General features: G+C 34.2%; 2 protein-coding genes across 2 annotated transcripts in view; one reads left to right on the forward strand and one right to left on the reverse strand.

Moving 5' to 3' along the window:
* Positions 1-1,303: 1,303 nt before the first annotated feature.
* Positions 1,304-17,366, forward strand: LOC144445190 (glutathionyl-hydroquinone reductase YqjG-like). The gene is made up of 9 exons (XM_078134733.1): positions 1,304-1,578; positions 4,399-4,577; positions 5,667-5,739; positions 7,175-7,373; positions 8,069-8,162; positions 11,144-11,260; positions 13,050-13,166; positions 13,579-13,695; positions 15,372-17,366. The coding sequence occupies exons 1-8, from the start codon at positions 1,323-1,325 to the stop codon at positions 13,672-13,674; spliced, it is 1,131 nt and encodes a 376-aa protein (XP_077990859.1). The 5' UTR covers positions 1,304-1,322; the 3' UTR covers positions 13,675-13,695; positions 15,372-17,366.
* A 2,872-nt stretch (positions 17,367-20,238) lies between these two features.
* LOC144445702 (uncharacterized) overlaps positions 20,239-20,960 on the reverse strand; it is a 17,393-nt gene continuing 16,671 nt past the window's right edge. The window contains exon 13 of the mRNA XM_078135346.1: positions 20,239-20,533. Coding sequence (XP_077991472.1) covers positions 20,400-20,533 — 134 coding nt within the window. The 3' untranslated portion in view covers positions 20,239-20,399. The remainder of the gene's footprint in view (positions 20,534-20,960) is intronic.

The following is a 20,960-nucleotide window of genomic DNA, read 5'->3' on the forward strand; positions in this document are numbered from 1 at the left end:
TTGCATTATTCATAACTTTGGTATCACACCATTGCCACTAGTCGTACTGTAATATCGGAACATTTATTTGCTGTGGTGTGTGGAGAGAAGTGACTAGGGAGTAATAACCAGACTGAAAGATCAGCCGTTGGGGACGCTCTTCTCATCTCTTTCCACAGAAGGGCAAAGGGTGGGATAGCATGCATGCAGGACGATCCAGGCGATGTAATGATTTTACAGTCCACTACGTCAGTATTGCGATGCAAGTCAAGTTGAAAAATTGTAAAAGAATATAGTTGACGTAGTCTCTATATCATGGAATATACGCATAGACAACTACAAAATAATATCAACTTAGTTTTATGTAACACTTTCCCACCCTGTGTTCAAGGCGCTTTAATTGCACGGACCTATAATGGCACAAAGCCTTTTATAACTTATTCTCTCCTGGGGAGAATGCAATCCACATAACCATTTTCAAAATCATATGAAATGGTATCATATTCGGTAAACTTACATGCGCTTTATTTGCCCATCATGTCAATCGGAAATCTGTGTTAGCAGCCCGACCCGGGGAGGTATCTCCATGGGTAACATTACGGGGAAACTCCTCACATACATTGAAACCTAATGTGCTGTGATACCAATTTTATGCAAAAAGTATACCCTTTCTGATACCAAGTTGCATTTTAATTAGTCTAAGTCACAAAAAGCCAGGGCTCCTCGTGTTATGCTAGCCCTAGATCTATATCTATCTTCTCTAGAGTGGCATGCAGTGACCGACGAGAGTACGTTTCGAAGGTAGATAGGTTGAAATACTTCCAGTGTTGACTGCATAGTCTTATTAACGCCAGTTTTGATTCACCCGACCCTTTCTCATACCACCACCTCATGAAAAGTATACCCTTTCTGATACCAACCATAAACCAGCATAAAAAGGCCCCTTTCGGGCGGACCCTCCGGGGACCCTCCCCGTATTGCAGTTTTTTGTGAGTTGCCCCCGGGATTAGCAGTCTAGTTACTAACGTGTAGGACGGTGTACGTACTTAACCCACTTTCACTTTTCACGAAGTGATTTCAGTAAACTCCTTCTGTAAAATACTTCTATTTTTCCATCGTACTGTTTGTGTATGAGCGTTTCAGATTCGTCACACTTGACAACATCACCTTCACTATTTGTTAACTTTCATTGACTTTTTCATAGCTCTTGCACAGTTTATGGGCGCCCGGCCCCGACCGGTCCTAGATCCTTTGTGCAATGCGCTTGGGATTGACGTCACAGACACAATGACACAGCAAAATATATTCATGACCTCACCAGTAACTGGGCCTCACGTCTACGTATGATCTCCAAGAGCGCTGAACTAGTTGTCAATTCACTGTGGCGTTTTGACAGAAACCTAGTCCTAAAGTTTGGTAATCGTTCTGTGTTTACCCACTGTTGTCACAGGCGGTTCATTTTAATATCGACAGGGAGACAGACACTACGTTCAACATACGTTACAATGTCGTCCGGAGGTAAACCAACCGAGTTAGTCGGCGAAGCAAAGAAGGGAGAATTCGTACGAAAACCAGCGGCGTATCATAGTGAAATCACAGGTAATGCTTTTGTCTAGAATTTAGGAGCATGGTTCGATTCTCCTTCAGTACTACGGCGGATCAAAAAAGAGCTACCTTAGAAAGCAATGACGAAACTAATCATGCCATGATCATGGCTGTACTGTTAGGGGCTGAACCGTTGATGTTATACGTACAGTCGGTACACTGTCCATGGCGACAGCAAAAATGCTTGCAACATGATACTTTGCAGTTACAAAGTAAACAAGAATGGGTTATTTAAGTCTAGTAAATAGAATGGAGAGTACTTACAAACATGGGGGTATCTCCTTGGCGCTGAGAAAAGGTGGAAAATACATGATCACTGTTGTTGTAAAGTAATACACTAAGAAATGTTGAATTGTAAAAATTATAAAGATTGAAATGGTATACAAAAATGTTTTTCTTTGTCAAAACATTCAGTCTGTGCAACTCAGGCTGAGTGTGTACAGATGTGTGTACAGAGTGTACAATACGTCCCCTTTGCAACCTATAGTGTATTGACACACGTGGGTGCTGGCCGATGGGCGTGGCAATAGTAAACGTGTGTATGCATACAAATTGTCACCTAAATCTTGAGATGTGATGGAGGACGCTGCACAACCATTTCTCATGTTATGATGTCAAAAAATGTATAAAATAGCTAAATAATTAAATATGGTAAACAAATATACATATATATTTTATTTATATATCTTTAATGCTCTGCTACTAATATTGCATCGAGCACTGTTCTCTCCAGTGAGACACTTGATATATTATATATATATTATATCAACACAGTGTACATGTATGGAAAATGTCTGTGCTGAAGTAAACAGTGCTCAATACTCAAGACATATGTATGTAGAGCAGTGTAAATATATATGTATTTGCCTGATTACCGTGAAGTGTAAAACTGTGAGCACTGACATATAGCATCCTTATTTCTTGAATTAAATCTTTAAATGCTCTGCTACTAATATTCCATTGAGCTCTGTTCTCTTCAGTTCACTTACACACACACACACACACACACACACACACACACACGTACATATAGAGACATGTTGAAAGAAAGTCAGTCTTATATATTTAAAGTGAACTGAAATAGATTAGAAAATAGGTAAATCATTCATTTATAGGGGAAAGAGATAAAAATGGAAATTGAATGGAATATAAATAATACATAATATTATGTAATAATAATGATATTCATTGATCCCCACAAGTTTAAATATAGAACATACAGTGTGATAATGATAAATGATTACATGATACAAGTAAAGGGGGATTATTAGAGGTAGCTGACTAGCAACTAATCTAGTCCAACTCCTGTAAACATATTTCCAAGTTTAGACAAAATATATTATCTGGGCTTTCAAAACTTTCAAAAAACACTCAGTTACAACATGTCTATGAATGTTCACAATCATCCAGGTATGAAGTTAATAACTAGCATCAAGTCCAGTAGGAGAGATTGTAATTACTTCATTATTAACAATACACAGATGTATACAATCAATCACAGGTGCATTATAGATTTTCACATAAGAAAACAACGAGTAAATGTCTATTGTTGACAAAACTAACTTGAAAAATGAAGACCATTTTTTTTATTTAATTCACTTGAATTATAGTGTAGTTCCTATAAAGTATCATTACCATTACACCTCCACTCACAGAACTTCTGAATTTTGACATGCAATGAATATCGGTTTTGATATGCTATTCCAAAGTTTTGATCCTGCAAACATAATGATAAATTGTCCTATTCTATGCTTAGCCATTGGAATGTGTATATGTATACTTTGTCTAGGTGTGTATGGATGATTAATTGGAGTGAAAAAGTCATGCATAGTTAGTTTAAATTAATGTCCCAATAAACTTATCAGCAGTATCAATTAGGAATTGATATCCATCTAGTAGTAAAGTTTAGTAGTACAAAGGGGTGATATGTTAGTTGGAATAATAAAAAAAGCAATTACTCTACTTATAGGCCATTTTAGGAGAGTGTGGGTGATATCATTTAAGCTACTTTGCTAGAAAAGCTGCAGTGGTGGTACATTAAAAACAAATTATTGTTTGTTTGTTCATGTGTGTGTATTTCATGCATTTTAATACCTACCAGTTTTTAGCAATGCCCTAATGACGATATAATGAAGTGTGATCTACTTTCTGAATTTATTTTGATTTGCTAAGGATAAAAATTCTACATGTATATTTGATCATAGACCATACACATGTAGGGTCTATGATTTGATATACTAATGTGTACCATTGTGTATACCTTTAATTGTATTATTTCTATGTGCTACTACACCTAATTGTTTACATGTTCTTGTGCACCATTCATGCAATCATGACAGTGTAATGGTTTTGGGGATTAAGGAATTGATGGACCAAATTATTGGAATGATAATTAATCAAATTTTAAGGTGTATTTTGTCTTGACAACAAGTACCATTCTATCATTAGTTTAAGTGATTGCACATGTATTCGTAGTGACAAAAATTTCAATCACTTGGCTGTAGCAGTCATGATTGTTGGTTTTCCATTTCCAAAATATTAGTGCATAAGACAATGTTTCATATTTGATAACTTTTTGGTCGGTACTATCTTTCATCATAAAACATTGGAAAGACATATTGATTGCGAGGGATTTTATTTTTTTATTTTTGTTGAAAAGTAGTCAACTTCAAATTCCTTGCTGGTTATCATATTATTTTTCAGAAGAAAAAAGCTACATAATGATACATAGAACCATTGAAAATAATCATTTTTGAATTATCACAATTTACAAATGACTTAATAAGTTTTGTGTGTTTTTTTCTCTTTACAAAGCTGATGGCTCCAGTGGATTTAAAGCGGAAGCTGATCGTTATCATTTATATGTATCATTGGCTTGTCCTTGGGCTCATCGTACTTTGATAGTAAAGAAGCTGAAAGGACTTGATGATGTCATCAGCCAGACAGTTGTTGATTGGTTTATGGGTGAAAAGGGGTGGAACTTTACAGATGAAGTGAGTCATTCTCTCTGATTGTCACACAAGTTGTTAGACTGTAATACAGCTTGCTGCAGGTTAATGTTCACTGACTCTGTTTGGTATAACCTGGCGGTACTGCATGAAACGGTGACGTTTCCCGATCCGTATACATGATGGTCACGTAATGGAATTGCTGCAATTCTGTTGTGTGACCATCATGAATACGGAACCGGAAACGCCACTTTTCACAAAGTGCAGAAACCAATAATGGAACTGTGAATGCTACACTGTAAGATTGCAATATTTAATGAATACAATTTTGTCTAAATGAAATGAACTAATGTGCCACCATGCAGCAGACCTCAAATGCAGACATCATGTTTTTGTTTTTTTGTCTTTATTTATTAATGTTATTCCACTGGTGATATACACAGAAAATTGTTGCCTTGTGCCCTTGATCAGACTTCCTTTACAACTTGGTTATAATGTGTTATTGAGTATGAGTCTGCACAATTTGAAGTGTTGTCCTTATATCTACTTGAAAGTTAACAATTCAATATGTGTGTGTATGTGTGTGGCTGACAACTGTGTACATAGAAACATGTCTAAGGACAAAACAGTCCAGTGTTGCAGCCAGCCTTTGGAAAGAGTGGGACATAGTGTCCTGAGACTTTCATTTTTCTGGGTCATCATTAATTATTTTGGGGGACATTATTATTTTTAAAAAGCATCAATGGCATTGTAGAACAACTATGCAGTTTTTAAAAATATTTACACGCATGCTGGTCCATGCTAGATATTTGCTGAATGATTATGCAGTTGCCTATCCAACCCTGTTGTTATCTATGCAATATACGTAATCATTTGGCTGTTGCTATAGGCACAGTCATGTTGCGCACTATTGCTAAACATATTTGCATACAATTTTTAGTGTGGGTCATCTATGACCCATCACTTCCAAAATTGTGAGTCAGGTCCAAAAAAGGTGTGTCAAATGACCCAAACACCCCCTCTGCCTGCAACACTGTCAGTCTTGACAGTCTCTGATGAAGTTGACGATAAAATATTGTTAGGAATCATACTGTTTTCTGTAACTAATTTATTTCTATTCTCCTGTGACATTAGAAAGCCAAGTGTACCAAAGATCCAATATTTGATGCCAAGTATATAAGTGAGATTTATTTCAAAGTAAATCCAGGTAAGTACTCTTGTATTTTTATCATATTTCTTAAATTCGTGTTCTGATATTTTTCAATGTACCAAACAATATTACACAAAGTCAGACACTGTTCATACTAGTCGAATTTCCGGTTGCAAAATGCATTGCGCAAGAGGATGTTGCTTATGTTGTTACCATTAATCTTGTTTTGTCTTTATTACATTTTAAATAACATTTTCATCAGGAAATGATGGAAAGACATGTTGACGTCTTTGATTATGACTGATTTTATAGAACGAGGATTAAACGCTATCAATGATGGACAGTGATTTTACAGGTGAAACCAGGGTATGGTCAGATGACAACCATCCCCCTGAGTAGTGCATACAAACCCCTCAGTGTACACAATACATGGCATTGTATGGAGAGACGCGCAATGCATCTTGGAACCAGCTATAGGTCATTTGTATGATTTTGTCACCAGTCTCTCATCTTGTATCTTCTTTTTTATTCACAAAAAAAATATTCACTATAGTTTCTCTGCTCAGGATGTCTAGTATAGATGTGGTGAGTATGTATGTACACGTATGGATGGGTGAAGAGTTTGTAAATATATAATATAGAGTGGCCATATAGATGACAAATTGGTGGAATTTTTATTCATATAACAACCTAACTATGTTTTCCTACTACTGAAAAAACAATGTGAAACAACATATACCAAGTACTTGTTTATAACTCAATAGATTTCCAAAAATTAAAAATAATGTGTAAAATGTTTGTTATTGTTAGTACAATAACAAACTTTTCAGACACTTTCTAGCTTATTATTGAGTTGCAAACATGGACTTGGTATATGTTATTTCACATTATGGTAAGTGTACAGGGATTATTTGTAAGAAGCGCAAGATGTATTACAGAAAAACAGAAGACTCCTTAGCTCAGTGGAAAGTGATAATTTCTGGACATTAGCCATTTCCACAATTGTTCTGGTATATCGGAAATATCACTTTTGTTGTGTTTCAGTATGTATATCAATCTGTTACACACACCATTTTCAGACTTCATATGTATGGAAACCCCTGATGAACAATTGCACAATGTCACACAAGCTCAATAATTATACAAACATCATTCATTTGGGACAAAACAATAAAGTACTACCGGAAACCCAGCACATATATCACATGATTAGATGGAAATTTTAATCAATTTATTAACACCTCATTAATGAATATAGAGCCTGTTATCATTGAGTGCATAAATGTTTTTGTAATTTGGTTTGAAGTGCAAAAATGAAATTCAGCAATCATATTGATGCCACACCCCTCCCTCTAAGCAAACAAACAAACAAACAAGGTTAGTTTATTGAGCTTCTGTAACATTGTGCGATCATCCCTTTTAAGCGTTTCTTGAGAATGATGACAAGCCATAATTTAAACATGCTACAAATCTTGTTTGTTGTTCTTTGTAGATTATACGGGTCGGTTCACAGTTCCAGTGCTGTTTGACAAGAAAACTAACACAATTGTCAATAATGAGTCCAGTGAAATCATCAGGATGTTCAACACAGAATTCAATGAATTCTGTAAAACTGAAGAACAGAAGAAATTACATCTGTATCCTGAACATTTGAAAGAAAAGATTGATGAAGTGAATGAATGGATTTATCCGTGAGTGTCAACTTAGAATAGAATAGAAATAGAAATAACTTTATTGTCCACAGTGTATATATGGAAAATCGCTTTCAGTCACTCAGGTCAAAGATTGACATACAATAATAAAAGAACATAAATAACAACAAGACAGGCTAAAATTACGGAGACAGTGCTGATCAACAGCAAGTTCAAATGGGAATTGGATGAGATAACAGCTATAAAGACAACATAACTTAGGAAAACTATCAATAATTTGGTTCAGAATTTGAGTTTTGATATTTATCAGAATTACTTTTCGTAGAAATATTGTTTTGTGTAATCTCTTTATGACATTGTTACAAAAGCCAGTGAGCAGATACTGATTGATACTAGAGGCGTTCTATCCATTGTTTTTATCATATCATATCATATCATATCATATCATATCATATCATATCATATCATATCATATATCATATATCATATATCATATATCAATAATCATACCATATATATCATATAACATCAATTCATACATCATATTATGATATCATAATATACTGTATGATATATGTTATATCATAATCATATATCATATATAATCATATCATATATTTCATATAATGTCAGATTATATCATATCATAATCATTTAATATCTTCACGTCTTTGCAGTGTCATAATTAATATGTATATTGACAATTCTTTGGGTGTTTTCTGTGTCCCTTTTAGATACATCAATAATGGAGTATATCGTTGTGGATTTGCTAAAACACAAGAGGCCTATGATGATGCTGTCAAACTGCTGTTTGAACATCTAGACAAGGTAAGAATAAAATAGCAATTAAATAAGCCCCCAGAAAACTAATGTAAGCTAAACTGAATTTTATTTAAATGGTAGACGACATGATCATCAGCTTAGTAACCTAAGGGCTTTTATTTATTAATTGCTATGCTTATGGTGATTAAGGGCTCGAAATTAATTTTTTTCTGTGGTAGTCCCAGTAGGCTACCAATTTCAGATAGTGGTAGCCCAAGGATGGTGACCAATAGTCCTATATTATTCCTGAACTGAAAACAGAGTTCCTCTATTGGAAATATGTTATACTTTTATGTCTGTAAATCTTCCATCATTTAAATCATCGGATAATCAGTGGTACATTGCAGCCAGAGTGGGCTACCAGCTGTAAATTATGGTAGCCCTATGACAAGAATTGGTAGTCTATGGACATAGAACTACTGTTAATTTTGAGCCCTGCGATTGAATGTTACTGTGGAAGCTCAGAACCTGTTGCCTCTTTGAGGATAAAATCCTTTGGCCTTTGGTTGAGATTTCAGTGAACCATGATTGTGCCCCCATAATCCAAGCTGTAGAAATGTGGACCTTGTTAAATTGAGATTACTAATTGTATGTCTAGGATTTATCCCTATGCTCTTACAGAGGCTGCAAATTGGACTTTGCTCCCCTGAGGGAGTTGTGCATGTCATTATGTCATATGCAATGTTTTTGCTAAGGGTGGTAAGTAGGTATAATCTACTGGGTTTCCCATGTCATTTTACCTGGGTTTCCAAACAAAATTACCATTAACTCTATGGGGAAACACTGCCAGTTTTACTACTCCTTTCCACTTTTCACCATTCACCATTCCCAACCTTAGCAAAAATATTGATGTTAACCAGGTAGTTGAGCTTTTAGTTTTCTAAGATAGACACAAAGTAAAACTATTGACGCAACATGGTAATACAATAGTGATAAGCTATAGAATGGATGTTGGTTACATTGTAGTCTCAGTAGGGAGGCATTGCTGAAAACTAGTTTATTTAGAGTTCCATGAACTTGCTGTGCTGTGTTGGGACTTCCAATGTTTATACTGTGTTTATCACAGGGTGATTATAATCACACAACATAGGAACTGCTAGCACACACTTGTGTAATCTATCACATTGAAGAACAATGGATTTAGTTTGCATCTATCTGAGTAAACCGAAGGCTGGATTACCAGAGTCACAAAGCCCCCATATATTGTTATTATTACAACTTATCAGACATCACCCAAAATATGTTTGTTATTTGAACAATAAATCACCAACTTTATTTTCTATTCTGGATAAATCATATAAATAGATCTGTTGTTATTGACAGATCACATATTTTGTCAACACCTCAGACATGCCAACACAAATTACACAGTACGAAATTGCAAAGTGCTTTAAGATGAACTGTACAGATCTTAGAGCTGCACTTACTGCAACAGAACAATTTTTTGAAACTCTTTTGTTAAATATAATAACTTCTCAATATTGTAGACCATATGGTGCTGCCAGTAAACGTGTGTGTAGCTGTACACATACATGTAACATGGTATGAACACATGATGGAATTAGATTGTGTGGTATGGACATTAGCTGAATATCAAATGTATTTGCCAGGCTTTCATTCCAGAAAAATATGAATTTCTTTCTTTTGTCAAACTTATACATAAACATCAACTCCAACCATATTAATTGATTTTAATTTTAATCAATCAATCAATCAATCAATCTTTTATTTTGTACGATATAGTCACTGTACAACAGTTATTATATCAATTATTAGAAAGCTAATCAAACAAGAAAGTCTGTCAACAACAGTAAACATTAAATGCAACTACCCGGTATAAATCCCAATAAACAGAATACTTAGACTGGCATCAGTTCCTCGCGTTCAAATGTTTTCATGCTCCCTGCTTTGCAATCACTCAATTGGGTTATTATTTCACATGAGAACATAGTTTTATTTTATTATTTTAAAATCACAGAATAAAAAAAACCCTGTTGACTAATAAACAAGTCTTCATGATACAGTACTTTAAATTATTCCTTTAGTTCTTTACTTAGTTTTGCCACATCCAGAGTAACTTAATCACCAATCATAATTCATCCACTCTCTCATCAGACATTCTAACCTCTGAATAGTTCAGTGAATTCAGTATAGATTGCTGATTTATGAACTAAAAATGACAGCCAAGAATACATAGCAAATGTTTCAGTAAATGGCATACTCAATGTCAGTTCGTATTGTTTTGAAAGAGTTCTATACACTCACTTAGTGTACACATGATATTGCATGCTTCAAAATATTTTTTTGATTACTTAAATTGGCCATATAGGTGGTGATTTAGTATTTGGAATTTTTAAATTTATAAAGCAATTTTATCATGGCTTCCTACTTTCAAAATCAATGTGAAACAACAAAAGAGCAAGTCTGTGTTTGTAACTCAATACATGTACATCGCAAAATGCTAAAAAATGTGTCAATGGTTCCTTATTGTATGCACAATAACACACATTTATTAATTTTTTGCAATTTATTGAGCTACAAACAACGACTTGGCATATGTTTAGCTGAATTATTGGTCAAGAAGGGATCCCAAGAATGTACGTCTTGTCATTCTTGTGTCCCCTCCCTTTTTAAAACGTTTTAATCGACCAATTGACCCATCATTTTAATATTTTCTAGTAGTTTGTAGAAAAGCATGAAAATGATGTTTTGTTGGCATGGTCAGTGTAACTATGTCGAGCCTTGGAGAGGATTTCGTTATTTAGGATATGAATAAAGGAAGTGGCAGAATGAAATGTGAGCTTCCTCCTATGTTTGTGGTATTGTGAATAGTGTGTACTTGAGTGTGGCAGTCTGTAAGTGTAGACAAAACTTACGGTTTTATGATGAGAGACATAGACTTAAGTACTAAAGGCATGATATAACAAGCCTGACTTAAAAGGCAAATGAGCACAGTCAGACTTGGCATGAATTATTTACTCTTTCAGGTGGAAGGGATTTTATCCAAAAGTCGTTACTTGACTGGTGATGAAATAACAGAGGCTGATGTAAGATTGTTTACAACTCTAATTAGATTTGATACAGTCTATGTAGGACATTTCAAGGTAAGTTTACACTTACAATTCACAACATGTATTTCATTGTGTCAGTGCAGAAAGTTATGTTTACACTTACAATTCACAACGTGTATTTCATTGTGTCAGTGCAGAAAGGTTGTATCTGCTATGCAATTGTATAGGCAGATACGACCTTACTGCACTGACGCGACGATTTATTGCTGCGATTAGATTTGTTTCATGATCATAAAACTAAAATCTTCTTTGCAGCAATAGTACAACATTCACCACCAATCCTCTTTTGTGATAATAATAGAACATGCATCACCTCCACAGTAAAAAAAATGTTCAGACTTGCAAGAACAAATATATGTACAGAAGACAATCAAATTGCTTGTATTTGAAGTTGACAGCATGGAAATAAGCCAATTTCAAAAAAGCAAATTCAGTCAATCTGCTTTCAGCTACAAAATATTATAATATTTGTAGTTTTTAGTTTTTCTTTTTACCAGATATTAGAACAGTCCATGATTGTTTGTGAATATCATCACTTTGTTATGGTAGCTAGAAGTGATGAATTCTCTTTGTATGTTTATCAATTACATTTCATGCATTTGAGATTTGACAACCAAAATTTGTAATGTATACCCAAATGTAATTGAGGACAAACTAAACGGGTCCCCTTTGATAAGGCCACTACATCTTTTTGACAATAAGAACAACTGACCTTCTGAACCTGTACTTTTAGAGAACTGTAATTGATGAACAAGGACAAATATTGTACACTAAGGACCGGTGTTAGCTGAAATTTTTTTTTAATTCCACTACACTCACCAGTGCCACAATATTATTACCTACCAGTATGTATTACATGTACCAGTGATTACTTGCACTGTTGCATGCATACTAGTTGCAAATACCAAAAACATAACTGTATACTTGCATGCAAATTATATGTAAATGAGGGCATGACCTTTCATTGTACATGTTATGGAAATTTGCTGTTTCAGATAAATTTATTTAATAATAACAGAACCCCATGTCCTGTGAGTGCTAGTGTGTGTACTTAGTGGTATATGCATTCATGCTTGCAGTATTTGTTGCTGCAGTTTCTCTTGCTACTCTCATGAAAATACCATGACATTCACAAACCATTAGCGGTCCAATTGCAACAAACCCGCGGGCTTGCCTGGCGAAAACGGGTGTCATAAAAGTTGTTTGTATCTCTAAAGCTGTTTGTAGCGTTACTTATAATAGCCTAATAAATTGATAACTGATATAAGACGGAGATAAGGTTTGCCTCAATTGCAGTCCATGCAGACGGCCGAATAGAGGTTTTACAGCTGTTTACTTGTGTTATGTAAGAGCCCATCATCACATGTGTAAATATTGGTACTCTTTGATAACAAGTCCACTTGCTTGGCTAATGGCTTGTCCCAGTAATGGGCTGCAGAGAACATTGAAAGCATGTATGTAAGTACTTGAGAACACCTCACTTGTACTAGGGTATATTGGGATTCTGTCATATCATTGAACAAAAATAAAAGTGACAATAGCCCACTGTAGGGTCCTGATGATGCTGACAAAACGTCTATGAAAATTTGGGATTCACTTTCAAGAATTATTTTGACTCTGTGAGTAGAAATTTTATCACTAAGTATGAACCCAGAGTCCCATGAACATTCATTCTCTGCAAAAGTTTTTAGTGATTTTATTAACAGTGCACATATTAATTATCTATACATTCTACAACTTCAGGTATGAAGCCAAGGTAACCCACATGTTAAGGCATCTTTACTTGCTGTCTTCTACCTATCTCTTGTTTTCTCATTTAAAGTGCAACAAGAAACGAATAATGGACTATCCAAATATATGGGGATTTGTACGTGATCTTTACCAAACTGATGGTATTGCAGATACCGTTGATCAGGAACATATTCAGAATCATTACCAGGTAAAGAATGAATAATTTGCATATAAATTAGCTCATTTGCATAATCATTCCATTTACGTGGGATATTTACCAATATCACATTTGTGTTCATGTTATCATCCTTATAGCTGTCTTGCTGATGTTGTAATGATCAAGCACTCATCTAGAAACATTAACAGTTACATCAGAAAGTATTACATGATATTAACTTATCATTACATTTTCAAGCTTACAAATTTAGTAAGAAATGCGTTCAAGTGCTCTAATTTGCATATTGTGAAATCCAAGCGCACATTTTTTTAGAACACATTTAGTATAATTTCTTATGTTAGTGAGAAATGTAGACAGGAAGTAAATTAGTCAGAATTACATATGAATTAAAAAGATAAACATTCTATCGATCTCTAACTTTTCTTGGGTGTGACATTTACAGCAAAGCCACACAAGTGTAAATCCACATCGTATTGTAGCTATTGGACCTGATTTGGATTTCAGTGCTGCCCATGGTAGAGAAAAGTTGAGCAAATAAAATTGAAAAAAGCGGCACAATGTAAGTATTTAGTTACGATGAATTCTCCTTATATAAAGAAATATAGCATTGAGTTGTTAACAAACATTAAATTCTACAACCACAGACATCAAACCGTGGATGACTGGAACCTGTTACAAACAGGGAAAGTGAACAATAGTGGATTAATAACACTTGGCACAGCATGTTGGAACAACAGAGACTTGTATTACACACCATGGTTTGATAAGAACAGTTTTATGGCCTCTGAATATGCACATGAAATGCCAGGGGAACTGGAAATTTGTATGTGACAATGAACTACTATGTTAAAATTTCTCATTGATACCGCAAACTTTCTACACGAAGCATTTAATCGTAGGAAAACATTTATTTATAATTAAAACATATGTGATATTTATTTACTTAAATATGTATTTTGAAATTTCCTTTTGTGTCAGAGGGCGGGATGACACTCTTGTTTGTAAATTTTGTTTAAGTATTTTATAATTAAAATAAGTCCACATAGGACACCTTAATAAACAATAACATAACATAACTATGTAAAGTGGCCATAAAACTGTTCTTATCAAATGAAGGAATGTAGTACAAGTCTCTGTACTTCCAACATGCTGTGCCAAGTGTTAGTAATCCATTTCAGTTGTTTACTTTACCTGTTTGTAACGTGTTCCATTTGTCTATGGTCTGATGTCAGCGTTGTACCCTAGCTGAAATACACAGTTGAAATAATACACACTGTTCTGTCAATGTATCTTTTATGAACCCCTTCATACCATTGTATTATCAACCCATTGAAAAGACAGTATAAAATGTAAGGATAATATTGAATGCAGCTCTTTTTTTACATAGGAACCCAAAGTTATTTCAAATGTCTTTTGCCTTATTAATGATATTCTCAAAATAATTGGTTTTCCATGAATTTACGTATTGTACATGAATTGATAAATCTAAATACATTCATTTCAATGTGATATCGAATCATCTCAGATCCCATGTAGCTCAATGAGAAATCATGAACCAAAAGTTGTTCATGCAAATGAGTAAACCCCAAATTGTATATGTAATCAATGTGTAAGTAGTGTCCTGATATGACAAACGTACCATATTTGGACATTATGTAACTGCCCCCAATAAACACTAAATTATTATTGGTTAGAATTCTGTGATTACCATATTTGGACATTATGTAACTGCCCCCAATAAACACTAAATTGTTATTGGTTAGAATTCTGTAATTACCATATTTGGACATTATGTAACTGCCCCCTATAAACACTAACTTGTCATTGGGCAGATTTCTATGACTGATTAACAAACACATGATGACTGTGGATGGCTTTGGTTGAATTCGAAATTTCATTTCGGGACCTCGTTGAGCTAGACCTAAGAGAGATTTTGAGATTTGATGCCACAGATAGCATTAGACTACATTGTAGTGACCTGCCGAAGGAGGCTGAGAGATACAGTTGAAATATACTAGGTAAATTATTTACACTCTGAGCTCAGCAGTAATATAAAATATGATTCCAGAGTAAGGAAACAACGTTTTTCGTTTTGGGATTCATATTATGAGGCATATTAAACCACTTTTAGGTAAACTTGTTGGAGCTGTACCTATTAACATAATGACATAAAATCAATCAGAATTATTTTTTTGATGTTTACTAAAAACACTTCTCTTTTGTTTTCTATACTAGAACAAAGATAACTATGTAGTACATGTGTAGTACCTTCAGCATTACCTGCTAATTGATATTGGTGGAATTGCTCATCGGATTTTGATTACCTGAAATTCATGTTACCCTGATTCTGGACTGCAAGTCACACTATAAAGATTACATTGAAGCTGTAAATGTCACACAAAAAATACAACTCAGGAATTAAGAAGAGTAAAACCAACATGATGGTACATTAATGTGTTTGATTTATCATTAGTTTAAATGGCGCAAGTACAAGCTTCAGGTTTATAATTTTACTCAAGTGAAAATACGTAATGTTTTTGATTTATCATTAGTTTATAATGACACAAGCTTCAGGTTTATAAGTTTTATTCAAGTGAAAATACTTCAATAAAACCACATTCCAGTATATATGGATGTCGATACATATCTTCTATAACATTACAATTGTCTTCAGGCATTGGTAGAACAGTTGATTGCATTGCACGGATTTCCTGAACGCTTTTTGATATGTATAATAAGCTACATCATTGGATCATTCATGAGTTTGACTTCAGTCAATTACAAAGTGGTGGTTAAGTGTGTGAGTACAATACTGTGAGTACCTTGTAATATGCAGGACAAACTATGTCTCAACACTTATAAACTCAGCTTGTGCCCCTTTAATGTACATATATTTTAGAAAACAAAACCATGGATATCTCATTTTCAATATTTTTTAATTGTTTGTAAAACTTACATGAAAATTGTCTAGATGTCAGCATATAGTTGGTGGAGGGGCTACGATGTCAGCTTAGGTTCCCCACCAAATGTATGGTACATGTACAAAGTAAGGCCTTAATGCAAGTTTTTACCAGATTCCCCTTCTGTTCCAAGGATTACTTTCCGATTAATTAGGCCGAATAAAAAAATAGTGTGTTTCCGATAACCTGACCGACCCTAGTTTAAGTTGCTGACTCTATTACTTCTATTTCCCTTTAGAGTTTCTTGCCAAAGTATTTTTAGTCACTTTTGTTTTAAATAATATTCCCAAAAAAACGAGTCGTTATGTCGTTTCAGCCTATGATGGCGCAGTCTGCATACTGTGTTTGTCTACTTCTGAATCACACAATTGTCTTCATTTACTTCTTTTACACCTCATCAACTGTTCTGGAAGTATTGCGACCATCGAGTATCTTGTCTTTGGGTTGAAGTAATTAAAAAAATAAAATGTAGAAGTGAATAAAATCTCGACCTACCTACCTTATTACCTGATGTCATGTTATCGGAAACAAATGCTGTTTTAATTTTTGCTTTATCATATTTGTGGTGAGTTAAACAAATGTTTTATTGAAATACAAGTTTTAACATTTGTGGATAAAAACAATTATTTTATTCACCCAAAGGGGGGACAATTACAATGGGCTCTGTCTGTTTGTCTGTGTATGTGTTTGTGTACTTGCACTCATGCATGCATGTGTGTGTGTGTGTGTGTGTGCATGCATGCATGCATGCACCGTTGCGTCTGTAATACGTCATTTCTCAGACATGCAAAATCCAATTTTTTTCAAACCTCAGAGGTGCCATGTCATATGGGACACATGTACATCACTTTGTGTTGTGACATATGCAAATTTGACTGACTGGTAGCCATATTTGCAGCTAAAAATCAATATATTACTGTATAACTCAAAAACTTTCGTTCGTTCGTTCATATAATAACATGCAAGCTTTCTCGTAAGAATGTAACCTTTAACTACAACATAGACCATCTGGGTCAGTTATCAAAATCAAGCTTTTATTTCTTGCATATTGCAGACACTTTTAGTACTGATAGTATTTCTTTAAAACTGTGACCCCATTTGCGCGAATTTGGTCACATATAAGTAAAATATTTGAGGGGTACTGTATCTTTTACAATGACTTGTTATTGTTATCGTTATGATTGGCTGAAACTATTTTTGATACTTTAGTATTAGTAAAGCTAACACAAAAATTTCATTGAAAAAAGTATTATGCAATGTAAACATTTTGAATGTTTGATCATATGAATAAAATGTTACCTTGGAATCGTTTGTGTCTCACATAGAGGGCGCCCCACTGTCTCGATATCTCTGATGATGATACTTTGTATGAGGATACTATAGACAGTCTTGACATTTTTGTTGAGTCAGATGATAAAATGAAGTAGTGTTTGTAAGATTTTTGTTTAACCAGACAATGTTTTGTTTCAAGTGTCATGATTTGAGATGTACTTCATGCCAACAGTCTGGTAATGATAATGGTATTGCCCACATGCGACCCTTGACTACATACGCGACAACCAGTATTGGTGCTTGTACATCTACGATACAGATGAAAAATTATAATATTCTCTTTTATATATCGGTAGTGCAGGTAAACCTGCATTGTTCAGTAGAGTCAAACTGAACGACAACTTAAGAGGCAAGTGGTTTAGCCACTTGGCCACCGACAACCCTATAAATACATCCACCAACATGTTCAAATTTACACAATAGAAATCACACAAAAACAAAACGTTACTGCAAAATGATAAAAGTTTCATTTTATTTCATAACTTGTTATTGAACAGCCATGAGTCAGACAAGCTCATGACAAAAAATTGCTTTGTATTTATTAAATGACAGTAAGATTGTTACGCAGTTTTAGAGTGGCTGCATTTGTATGATAGACACACATGGTGAATATAGTATGTTATGATTAATAATAATAATAATGATATACACACATGATGAACACAAGTTGTCATTAACCATATAATAATGATGTGTTATATATATTTTTACACGCCAGTCATGGTGCACATGTATTTCTTCTGCATCAAAATACTTTATGACAATTCCTTTAAACCAACCAGGGTGAAATTTACATCTGCATCAAAATATCTCAGGACTATGACATTTCTAACCAATCAGAATGTATTGTACATTAATTTACTATGGTGTTTTGAAACCAATTAGAATGGACTTTACATCTGGATTACAATACTTGAAGACTATCATGGTGTTCTAAACCAATCAGGATGGACTTTACATCTGCATCAAATTACCTGAAGAGAGTGTTTTAAACCAATCAGGTTGACCTTTACATCCTGCCTAAAAAATACCTGAAACCCTAGTACAGTGATACTGATAAGTTTGGCTCGGATGAATATTCTACCAATGGCTAACAGGAATATTTTCTGATGGAAAAAGATGCATTCTCATTTCCATAATATAAAGAGTATCCTCTCTTTGACAGCTACTGACAAGATAACAAAGGTTATCAAGCAGCATCACTTGAATACACTAAAAATAGTCAAATGAATTGAAAATTAATCAATTCAGTAAGAGTGTTAAAATTCAACAGCCTCGTTTGCCAAAAAGTTGCAATTAATGTGTTTGTTTTGTACTTATTCCACATTTGAAGAAACCTTTGTGTATAAATGGAGGTGGGTTAGAAAATTCAACTCCCCTATCTTACAATGGTAGTTTTAGAGGTAACATATAACTAACAGGCATAGTGATGTTGACACTGCCTTCCTATTGCAATAACGTGTGTATCATAACCCTGAAGTAAATACATTTGTGTAAATAACATACAAGTTATACATTGCATTTTCTCTTGCTATTAAGAATAATGTTTATGTGAGACACACATGAATTATCACTCAATCAAACTAGGAATTTGTACATTTATAAAGATTAATACTCTCATTTGTGTATGCATAGAAATTAGCCCATTTGCATATCTTATCTCTTTTTATATGAACCAAGTGAGAACCCCAATCTGATTAAAATCTGATGTTGTGAATTAGGCAAGATGTCTTTATATATACCTCAATTTCTTTCCTTTAGTGTCATTTTTTTCATTTTGTTTGTTCCGGGAGTGATCGTACGGCGGCGAAAACAAAAAATAAGGACAATATACGAAGGAAAATGAGGTAAATAAAGAAATTGAGCCATATTCACAACATCAGATTTAATCAGAATGGTGAGAAACCCTGATTATGTTGGTCTTGATTACTAATTAAGCATAATTATTAAGTTTCACAGCATTAGCCAACTAAACAATCACTGTAAAACTCTTTGACTTCAATGTTTGCTCCTCAGATATCGGCCTGCTTTGAGTGGTAAGAGTCAACTGGTGTCTACGTTGCAGTTACGACAATACCACTGTCTTCGTTTATTGCTATAATCTTGATTGTACAACTCTTTGACTTCAATGTTTGCTCCTCAGATATTGGCCTGCTTTGAGTGGTAAGAGTCAACTGGTGTCTACGTTGCAGTTACGACAATACCACTGTCTTCGTTTATTGCTATAATCTTGATTGTACAACTCTTTGACTTCAATGTTTGCTCCTCAGATATTGGCCTGCTTTGAGTGGTAAGAGTCAACTGGTGTCTACGTTGCAGTTATGACAATACCACTGTCTTCTTTTATTGCTATAATCTTGATATTATCATAACACATTTCTAAACTGGCAGGAAAACATAATTAAATATGCTGTCTCAATGTATGAATTTGAATCCATTTCATTTGAATAAATTTGAGTTCATTTGAATTCATTTGAATGAATCTGTAGCAATATGAATTCATTTATGTAAATCTGTTATTTGAATAATAGTTATTTGAATAAGTTTGAATTAATTTAAATCCATTTCATTTGAATAAATTTGCATTCATTTGTAGTAATTGAATAAGCTTGAATTAATTTGAATACATTTGGATTCATTTGAATTATACATTACTTAATCCATCCCTATTTGCATTGATAGTTGAGTCTCTTGAGTATGTTTGGTAATAATGCATTGAATATATATTTAGCTAAAACCTTCGAAGACTTATTTGTCACAATATTTCAAATTACAAGCATTGTTTTAGCACAAGCAAATAGTTCCCAGTATGTACATATTTACTATTGTATAAATTGTAACCATCAAACCTCTAGAATAATATTACATTGTATATTAATATGTCACATTGCTTTCCGAAAAAAAATCTTTCTACCCCAAGTTTTCATGTGTGGAATGTCCCATTATTCTGTTTTTTGTAAGGTGGTTTTTGTCACAATCTGTCCTTCATTTTTTTCAATTCTTGAGCTTTGAGGTGTCTTCTAAGTATTTTCCCACTGGCAGACTTTGGAATTTCATCGACAAATTCTACACCTCCTCTGAGTTTCTTGTGGGGAGCTACTTTTTCTGCAGGATAAAAATGATAAGAACATGTGGTTCATTAAAATGTAATAATAAGTGTTATTGTTCATAATGTACAAAAAACTTACAGCATTGGCTATTTGTCTTATCATATGCAAATTTCTGATACCTAATGGTACACTAGCGTAGAACACCACTGACGTACCATTGCATACTCAGCATTGTCAGTGTACACACAGCATTGCATTAGTGTACACACAGCATTACATTAGTGTACACACAGCATTGCATTAGTGTACACACAGCATTGCATTAGTGTACACACAGCATTATCTCAGTGTACACACAGCATTACATTAGTGTACACACAGCATTGCATTAGTGTACACACAGCATTGCGTTAAGTGTACACACAGCATTGCATTAGTGTACACACAGCATTGCATTAGTATTGCATTAGTATACACACAAT

This window comes from Glandiceps talaboti, chromosome 14 (assembly GCF_964340395.1).
Source record: "Glandiceps talaboti chromosome 14, keGlaTala1.1, whole genome shotgun sequence".
NCBI lineage: Eukaryota > Metazoa > Hemichordata > Enteropneusta > Spengelidae > Glandiceps > Glandiceps talaboti.

Excerpts from the sequence above, each read along its gene's own strand:
- LOC144445190 (XM_078134733.1), top strand. The coding sequence starts at position 1,323 with ATGATCTCCAAGAGCGCTGAACTAGTTGTCAATTCACTGTGGCGTTTT. Across the intron at positions 5,740-7,174 it reads TTATTTCAAAGTAAATCCAG|ATTATACGGGTCGGTTCACA; the intron begins GTAAGTACTCTT and ends TGTTCTTTGTAG. Across the intron at positions 8,163-11,143 it reads TGTTTGAACATCTAGACAAG|GTGGAAGGGATTTTATCCAA; the intron begins GTAAGAATAAAA and ends TTACTCTTTCAG.